The sequence below is a fragment of the Phasianus colchicus genome, chromosome 3 (genome assembly GCF_987193195.1).
Source record: "Phasianus colchicus chromosome 3, bPhaCol1.hap1.1, whole genome shotgun sequence".
In the NCBI taxonomy this organism is placed as follows: Eukaryota; Metazoa; Chordata; class Aves; order Galliformes; family Phasianidae; genus Phasianus; species Phasianus colchicus.
Genome location: NC_143438.1, coordinates 2,456,232 through 2,466,082, shown reverse-complemented (window position 1 = coordinate 2,466,082; position 9,851 = coordinate 2,456,232). Strand labels below are relative to the sequence as shown.

Here is a 9,851-nt window from a genome sequence, read left to right as displayed (position 1 = left end):
AAGGGATCCTTACTTTCGTATTTTTTTTTTTTTTTTTCCCCTTCATCTATTTTTTCGCCTGCTCTTTTGCCTTCTTTGTTTTCTCAAGCTTTTTTGGACCGAGTTCTCTTCAGATCGTCTGAGCTTGCTTTCTAAAGGTTGTTTTTTGGGGCTTGTTTTTTTTTTTTTTTTTTTTTTTTCTCCTGAAAGCTTTACAAGTTTTTTTTTTTTTTTTTTAACTTTTTTTCCCCGTGTGCGTATGGCAAAAGAAAGCTAGCGTCAAACCGAGTGGTTGAGGCGCTCTGCAGGGGGGCGGGAAAAGTTGCCTTTGTTCCCGACAAGTTGTTTTATCGCCGAGGGCCGGCGGCTGAAGAGAGGGAACGGGTCGGTGCGCGCGTGCCCGGAGCGCAGCCTTCCACCCTCGCCGTGCCGCTCGCGCTCCGGGAGGCCGGGGCCTCGCCGCCCCGCGGCTCTTCCGAGGCGGCGCGGGCTGCGAGCGCGCCACCGCGCCCCTCCGCTCTCCGAGGCGGCAGGGCCCGCCTTCGGCCGGCGCGGCGCTCCGGGCGAGGAGGGGCGGCCCGGAGCTCCCCGAGCCCCGGTCTCCCCCTCGGCCGGAGCTGCGCGGGGGCGCCTTCCGCCGCTCCCCTCCGCCGGTTGCCATGGTGCCGCGGCCCGGCGTGCTGTGGGCAGTGGCCGCGGCGGCGCTGGCGCTGGCGGGCCGGCGGGCGCTGCCGGCGCCGGTGGTCCGCTGCGAGCCTTGCGACGCGCGGGCGCTGCAGCAGTGCAAGCCGCTGCGGCCCGACTGCGCCGAGCGGGTGCGGGAGCCGGGCTGCGGCTGCTGCCTCACCTGCGCCCTGCGCCTGGGGCAGCCCTGCGGCATCTACACCGAGCGCTGCGGCGCCGGCCTCAACTGCCGGCCGCGGCGAGAGGAGGCGCGGCCGCTGCAGGCTCTGCTGGAGGGCCGCGGTCTCTGCACCAACGGCACGGCGGGCGACGAGCTGCGGGCCTTCCTGCTGCCGGCACCGCACAGCGCGGGTAAGGGGCTGCGCCTGCGGGCGGGGGCGAGGGAGAGCGACGAGGCTGCGGGCGGGCGCGTGCGGCGTGCCGGTCGATTCGCCCCGGTTCTTTTCTAAGTTCCGAAGTCAGGCACGTAGGCGAGGAGGGTCGGGCGGCGGGGGAAGGCGAGGCCGGCGCCGCCTGCTGCTGCGGCGCTTCTCGGCGGCCAGGCCGGTGCGGCACGAGCCGCTTGGGTTTTTGTCCTTCCGAAGCGTTACTTGTTTTCTTCGCTTTTAAGTAGCTGTTCAGAGAAGAAGCCGAGTTGCTCTTCTTAAAAGAAGTCTAAGGGGGAAGGAAGGAAGGAGGTGGCGTGCTGCCCGCCTGGCTGCGTGAGGCTGTCAGGATGAGGGACTTTCTTGCGGAGCTGAAATCCTTGTGATCTGTCACTGGTGTTCCTGGAAAGAGGGTGCGAAAACGCTGCAGTGTGGGCTGACTCCTGCGGCGCGGGGACCTCGGGGGAACGCTAAGCCTGGGAATAGAATAACTTGAAAAAGAGAACGGAGTGAAGTATTTCCCTGAGCCTTGGAGGTCGTTATTAAGAACGAAGCATTCGCATAGCGGTGAGAGGATGCTGCTTTTCTCTGAGTTGCAAATCAGCTTTTGGTCAAACAAAGCTTTCCCGTGCCTCTTGCAGTGAGGCATTCACAGAGCAGGTTCTGTTTGGCTTGAAGAGGAAGAGACGGTTGGAAAAAGTTCTGTTAACGTGCATATTTAGAAACTTAAGAGACAGGAAGACCTGGGTTTCAGATCAAGAAAGCACAGTCCCCCTCTGCAAGTATTTCATTAAACTGTTTGCTAACCAACAGCAAGTATGTTAATATTTATTTAATAGAAAAAGTGTGTCAGAAGTCTTTCCACCGTTTGCCCTTTTTAAAAACGAGGGGTTTTTCTGCTAGGTTACAGGAACTCTTTGACTGGCCTTTCCTTAGCTGAGGAAGTGGCACCCGTGTTTCAGTTAAAAACTGGCTGCTGTGAGAGTAAGACATGCGTTATTATGATTACTTATGTGCTGCTGCCAAGCTGTGATGCTTTGAGCGAGAGTTCAGAGGTGCTTACTGAAGTTCTAAATCTCATGGGAGCATGGAGCAGCTGCCTTCGTCACACGAACGTTTTGACTCTTCATTCTTCACGTGATTTGACAACAGTGGGTACTCCTCAGTACCTGGAACTTGGTGTTGTTTAATGCAGGGCAGTGCAACAACCCCTAGAGGAAACAGGGGAAAGAGGCCTGGTGAAAATACTTCCTTTTTTTTATATAAAGTAGGCAGAATATTGAATTCCTGTTTTGCATTCTTGGCATACAGAGAACTCCTATTTTGAAATAAGATGTTTTGATTCCTTAAGAAGTGGGAAGTAGGTCCCATACAGTTCACATTCAGGGCATGACGATGGAAAACTCTAGGTGCAAGAAGGAAGCTGAATCTGCATGATGATATCACACACTGTGTCCACCTCTTTGTGGGTGCTGTTCCAATTTCATTGCTAAATCCAATGCTAGGGAATTAAGATTCTGAGGTGGTACTATCTGTCCTGGAGCAGGATAGCATCTTCTCTGCATGGCTAGGCCCCCCTGCATTAGGTGCTACACTTTGATCATTAGGAGCGATTGCTAGAATTCTGTGGCTAGTGTGTATTATAGGAACTTCTTAATACCACCTAAAGTAGGCTCCTACTTTCATGGTTCAGATTTTGGGGCACTAAAGCGATAATTATATAGAACGCTTATATAGAAGCCTTCTAGTCTCTTTTTGAGAGAAAGCAAGTAACTTGAGTAACAGTTTTGTTTCCACTACAACAGGGTGTAGAGGTGATATGGAATGGGGTCATGTAGAATAGAGTTAATTGAATACACTGCACAATTTAAAAAGTGGAATTAGGACAATTCTAAACTTAAGTATAAGAAATGCCATCAATGCATGATGGTCTGTTGAAACTGTGGATAGCCTGGTGACTACTTAATGTGCAGTTTATTTAATTTTTGATATAGCTGATAAACTTATATCTGAATGTAGAAAACCTATTAGGTGTAATATTTATATGTAGGAGACCTGAATTTATAACGTTTCTGTCACTTACTGCAGACTTCACTGAGAATGTGGAAAAAAATCATTTCAAGAAAGAGACATTGCACTGCAGAAATGAGTTGGGAGTATGATTTAACCATCACAAGCTTGGAAATCTTATATTTAAGACTTGAACTTCCTATCCATTTGTGCTAGGAGCTGGATTTTCTCTGTCAGTTATGTCTTTTGCTATCAGTAGCTACACTAAGACCCCCAGTACCAAGATGTTGACTCTGATCCCTCCTGCTCGTTTTCCTCCCCAATGCTTGTGTATTGCCAGTGGAACAATACTTTTGCACTGGATTTCTTGGCTTGTCTAGTTTTCCAATGAGCCATCAAGTGTAATTTTAATATAGGTTTTCAGGATGTTTCTTGTGCATCAGTTGTTATTGTGCAACCCCAGTATGATTTCTTTCTTCTTATCATAGCTGACAGGTGTCCATCCTGTAGAGGAAACCAGAGCTTTTTACAGTTGCATTGCAGGAGCCTTAAAAGACAGAAATGCAGTGTAGGCAAATACTTCATGAGGTGCAGGAACACTGGACTTATGCAATATTCTGGAAAAATGCATTTCTCCTCTAGCTCCACGAATGATAAAACTATCACCAAAGAAAAAGTATTTTTGAGGCTTGTATTGAAAATAGATGTTTAACCTCTGATACTACTACAGAATGAATGGCTTTTTTCTCGGCCATTACCCTTAAAAGTGTATTTAGAACATCATGAGATATTTCCATCCCTCTCTTATTAAAATCAGAAACACTTTTTCTCCTGTACTGTATGTGGAGAACAGCAAAGAGGAAAAATGGTGTTAAAATAATTAACTAGTACTCTCAGGCTCAGCATGGTAGAAACTTTGCAGCGAGGATTTTCTTTTTGTTAATCTGCTAGGGGAGATCATTAGTTGCTCTCTATCCAGTAAGTTTCCCAGATCAGATATATTCGAAGTTGTTTAAATCTGCTCTGGGTCAGAAGTACATGATTTGAGTGCTCTGCATGTCCCATGTTGGTTGGGCTGCTAACAGCTCTGACTCAGGGCCAAGTGCTGGCAGCACTCTGCATGTGGCAGACCTTCTTCCTTCTGCCAGGAAAGGAAACCAGTGAAGAATGAGGACTGAGAAACCTAGGCAGTAGTGGTTTGCAAATAGTTGGAAGTGAAGTGAATATAAATAGTTCTCAAGTGATTAAGAAGGCAGCATGTTTTTTAGAGGCATCCAGCACAGGTGTTGGAATGACATAGTGCCAGGAGGGAAGGGAGACTTTAGTTAGAAAATTCATTGCAGTTCTTTACAGTTAGCAGTGAAGATGCTAATGCTTACAGAATACGAATTGTTAGGTGTTATAAACGTTTTTATAAAGAAAAACTAAAGTTGTAGATGAATTCAGTGGTCTGTTGCCCTTCCAGACTGAGCTGATAGTCAATTAACTTTGTTTCTTCACTGAATTTGTTCTTTTCAAAGGAAATTCTGGTGATTCAGAGGAAGACAGGAGTACCAGTAGCTTAGAAAATCAGGCCATCCCAAACTTGCACAGAGTGCCAGATTCAAACTTGCCTCCACAGCACATCAGACTAGATATCATCAGGAAAGAACAAGCCAAAAATACCCAGCGCTACAAAGTGGAATATGATTCACAGAGTACAGACACACTAAATTTCTCTTCGGAAACCAAGCAAGAAACTGAATATGTAAGTAAATTCTGTAAGTGGAAAGATGTTTTCCTACTTCTGAACGTGTACCTGTGTGACTGTATCTGCATGTTGTGTTTCAACAAAGTAAACAAGAAAATAACCAAAATGGTTACATTTGTTGTACTCATCTAAAGCATTCTGACTGTTTTGCAATACAGCTGTTCAGTCTGCAAATGCAGACAAGCAGCTGACCAAACAGATCATATTCAGAAGACAAAGAGGCCTAATGCACTGGTGTTTACGTTGATATGAATATGTTTTTCACAAAATAAGTTCTTAGTGAAAGTACTTGTTTCCACCTGTTTCTGTCAGTGGACTCAAGACAGGTTTAATAGTGTTACTGTCTGATGAATGTGGTTGCAAAAAGCATTATTGGGGGTTGTAATAATGGAAAAAAGGAAGACACTGCATATTCAGTCTCGTGATGTTTTGTTTGCACTCTGTGGAGCATTAGTGCAGTATGAAGGACTAGGGTATGGTTGTCCAACCTTCTGACTGGGATGCATTGAGCAAAGAGGAATTGCTCTGGGCTGCATATAAAGTAAGTAATAGATTTAATGTGTGTGAGTTACAAAGCTATGTTTTAATTAAAAAAGCATAAAAAAATACAGAGCAACAAAGACATCAAACTAGCGGGATGTTTGATCCAGTATTTGTGAAACTGGTGCATCAGGCTGGTTTGATGGCAGTGGTTGCCATTCCTAGTCAGTTTTGTAAGTGTTCATCAGAGATTTTTGATGCAATATTACTCTTCCTGTGCTTCGTTTTTGAGAATAATTTTTCACAAATGTACATACTGACAAAAAGTGATGACATGAATAAGGCAAGACTGTGAAGTGAGGAATATTTTTCTCTGGTAAGAGAGGGTTTATGAAACTCTGGTGAAGATACATACTCAAATCTTTCTGGAATCATCATCATCAAATCAACTGGAAGCATGGCTGCATGTTATTCACTGTTCACAGATTGTGTTTAGCCAATGTATCAAAATGCATGAATGCATTATTTGCCATAGCTTGAGCCTGCCATAATTTAAGTTTCATTTCAAACACTGTTGTTGTCTGAAACATAGTACAGATAAAGTGATTGTTCACCTTGAAGATGTGTGTTTAACTCACGTAAATGAGCAGTCAAATCCAACCAAAAATACTAAATCTGAGAGTCATTTTTAGTTTTCATGTTCTGAAACAAATATCCTTTTTGATCCCTTAAAGGACTTGATTTCACTTTGTGGAGTCTACTTAGCAAGTTACCCCAACTTAGCCACCTTCAGAAAAGTAAATGATGACCCCCCCCCCATAGTCAGCATCCTTACTTTTAAGGAACTCCTAGAATGGAGTGATGATTCAGTCCCTTGGACTTCATGAAGTTCACAGGTTTGTTGACAATTTGCATGATGCTATCTGCTTTACATCTTTTGCACATAAATTTTGATGCCTGATGCAGTGAGAGTTATTTAAATGCAGTAATTATTTTCATAAGCCCCTATTTTTTACCAGCCTTCACGGAGCATCATTTGAAGCTGTATCAGTTACGTTAACAAAAGTCAAAGAAAATGGCTTTAATGTACTTTTTTTACTGCTTTACATAAACCAGGAGACTGTCGTGTCTTTCAGTGGCACCAAAGAAGCTGTTTCTTCAGTGACATTATATTTGCTATCAGTACCTGTAATAAAAATGGCAAGTTGAGCCATATCTGTAACATCAGTACTTTCCTATGTTGCCAAAGCATAAAATTTGAAAAGCAGCTTTACTTTCCAAATTTTCATTCAGTACATAGTAGTTCCTTTTTCTTCAGTTCGCTTGGCTACAGTCTGATAAGACAAACTGATTTTAGAAAAATCTGTTTTTATGTATTTATACTTTCCCTATATTGCTTAACAAACTCACCATCAGGAAATAGTTTTGATTTTTATTTATTTTTTTTTTTTGCAGACAGATTTGCTATCATGTAACTAGTTATAACAGAGTCCATTTGAGTTTTAACTTCTTTAAAATCATTTTGTTGGAATGACACTTTTCAGTTCTGCTTTTTTTTTTTTTAATGAAGCATTCAATAATCAGGTGGCTGGAGGACCTCCCATAGGGGGGCAGGTGAGAGAACTGGGACTTTCCAGCCTGGAAAAGGGAAGGCTCTGCAGGGACCTCATAGTGGTCTTCCTAGTACCTGCAGGAAGGAAGGCTGGGGAAGGACTCCTTACGAGGAAATGTAGCAGCAGAATAAGGGATAATGGCTTTAAACTGAAAGGGTACATTAAGACTAGCTAGTAGGAAGAAATTATTTACTATGAGGGTGGTGAGACCCTGGAACGGTTGCCCGGAGAGGTTATGGGCACCCTGGAGACATTATAGGCCAGGCTGGATGGGGTTTTGAGCAACCTGGAGTAGCGGGAGGTATCCCTGCCTATAGCAGGAAGGTTGGAACTAGATGATCCTTCAAAGGTTCCTTCCAACCCAAAACATTCTGTGGTTCCTTGATATGCATTGAATTTGGCAGTGTGTTACTGCGTTCAATGTCTTTTTAAATTTTATTCTTTGAAGACTGGTGGAGTGAGTCAATAATGTGCTCAGGGAGGAGTATGGCTAAACACAGAGTATGCAGGATGTGATTCTTGAATTCTGTTCCTGCTGCTAATGTTGACTGCTTTCCTGGCTTCTGGTAAAACTTTAACTCCTCTTTTCCTAGTTTTCTGACTGCAAAATGGGGCTGGTAACACTTTACACTCTGACCATTTTGGGCTTCAGTGAGTAATAATTAGTTGAGGTTTGAGACATGTTTTAAGAAATGGTTCTGGAAGTTCTTATCTCATTGCCATAGAGCTAATCCACACTATGTTATTGTCTTTGTTTTACAGGTAAACTAGTGCAAAAAATTACATACTTACATGATGAAAATGTCATGTGCAACCATTCATTTGTATGACTGCATTCATTTGCATGATTGCATCCGTTTGGTTCAGCTGAAATTTGGAATTGTTATCCAAAGTCACAGTATACTTATGAACACATGTATAGCATGCCAAACTGCTCATTTTCAATTTAGTATGTTTTATTTGATCCTTTAAATCCAGAAGAGTTACAGAAATCAAGTGGCACTAGGGAAGGTTTGCCAAGTGTTGTATTTCCAATTGCTTATGTTGTTCTTTTCCTGCTTGATGAAGATCTGTTTTTTCCAACTTAAATTGTGTTACATATGACTGATGGACATACAGGCTGTCTTTTACATATATATGGATGTGATTTCAGCTGGAAATGCCACTGTGTGTGAGCCTTCAGTGTTGAGAGGATATCAGAAGTTAGAAATTATGCTTTGTCTTGAATAAAGCATAATATCAGAATTTTTATCTGTGAATGGTTTGCTTTTTGGTATTTCCTTTGTTTTAATGGATTTGTTTGGTTTAATGCATCTTAACCCTTTGAAGTTTTATTAAGTCTTGTGTGAAAGACAGCATTTGGGAATAAAGTTTCACCTGTGTTTTCTAAAACATGCTCATTAACAGGGTCCTTGTCGCAGAGAAATGGAAGACACTTTAAACCACCTAAAGATCCTGAATGTCTTGAGTCCCAGGGGTTTCCATATTCCAAATTGTGACAAGAAGGGATTCTACAAGAAAAAGCAAGTAAGTATAGTGTCTTGATTGCTTCAGTGAATACATTTCACTTTTTCTGCATTGTTCTGATCCTTCTGCTCTTACCAGGAAGGTGTTATGTATCATTTTACAGAGGAGCTGTTCTAATTCACGTTTTAGGTTCTGATGTGATACTGTTGAACCTTGTTAAGTGGGGGTAGTGTTTTTATTTTCTGTTCTGCTTAATCTGTTGCAGATTAATTTGAGAAACTTTGTGCCTAATCACACAGGGGTTGACCATTGTGCTAGATATTAATGTCCTTCAGTTTAAAAAAAGCAGTGGCTCTGTAATAACCCACGGAGCTAAATGTTGCAGTCACCATATGACTGCAATAGATCAATGCTTTGAATTGTAAATAACTGCTTGAAAGTTCCTAGAAGAACTGCACTGGATTATATTACAAAAAGCAATTTGAGAAAGACATGTGTCTGTCCTTTATGTGCTACACAGATCGCTTCCAAAATCCAGGTCATGTTATCATGAAAGTGATACATCTAGTAGTTGCTGTGCAGCAAAGATGGCCCTCCTTGGTTCTCCATTTACATTTGGCTTCAAGGTTGTGACCCTTTTTCACAAATGCAGACCTCTACAGGTATTCCTGCTTTAGTTGTACTGCAGCAGTGTTCTCCATCCAGAGCTGCCCTGGAAGCTCATTCAATCTTGCAGAAGTGCAAGATGCAACAGACTGTTTGCGTTGTGTGCACATCTCTTCTAATTCTTCCATTTAGTTAGTGATCTGTCTCTGGATGTATGTACTGATATAATTCCAGAATTTCCTGATCTCCAAAGATGCAAGATTTTCCTGATGGTAAACCTCTGTTGTAACTACAGATCTTGTGAACTATTTTCTCTCTCCCATTTGTGTTTATTACGAGTCAGCCTCTTTAGCTGTGTTAACTAAGAGTGGCTAAGTGTGTTAAGGTCTGATGCGGTTTGTAAGCTAACCTCAGTGCAGACCACATCATTTTAGGAGTGGTATCTCCTCATTGTTTGTCTCTAGCTCTCTTAGAAACAATGTTAGGCTTTCAGATATTTCATGATGCTCTGCAATTAGCTTGCAGTGTCAGGTGGGCTTTTTGAAATCGGGATGAGTTTACCTTGTGTTGTATAACCTTGGCTGTGTGCTGCTGAGCTTATCTACACTCCCAAGCTTTTTCCAAAGCTGATGGCAATAACTCCCATCCAGGGAGAATTTGCTTCTGAAGTTTTGAGAGCCCACTGTCAATTCATGTCTCATTGCCTGTAAATTAACAGATAGCAGTGCTCAAATCCCAGTCTGCATTTGTTCAGGAAATTCCATGGACTGCTATATGAGCTTCTCTGTAGAGCAAGGATAGAACTGTCTTGCTGATGTGCCATACATGCATATGTTTAGCTACTTCAGAACAGCATGTCACTTAACTGCATCGAAGACATGTAAGTGTATCGTAGTC

The 9,851-nt window shown here is 42.9% G+C and overlaps 1 protein-coding gene across 4 annotated transcripts in view; it reads left to right on the top strand.

Moving 5' to 3' along the window:
* Positions 1-207: 207 nt before the first annotated feature.
* Positions 208-9,851, top strand: part of IGFBP3 (insulin like growth factor binding protein 3) — a 70,065-nt gene continuing 60,421 nt past the window's right edge. For 2 of the 4 annotated variants that reach the window (XR_016464891.1, XR_016464890.1), the window contains exons 1-3: positions 209-1,014; positions 4,559-4,785; positions 8,289-8,408. Coding sequence is in view for 2 of the 4 variants with exons in the window: in XM_090136797.1 (XP_089992923.1) it covers positions 639-1,014; positions 4,559-4,785; positions 8,289-8,408 (723 nt within the window). In the remaining 2 variants the exon portion in view is untranslated. Of the gene's footprint in view, positions 1,015-4,558; positions 4,786-8,288; positions 8,409-9,851 lie in introns of all 4 variants that reach the window. The other 2 variants (XM_090136797.1, XM_031592021.2) reach the window with 2 other exon arrangements.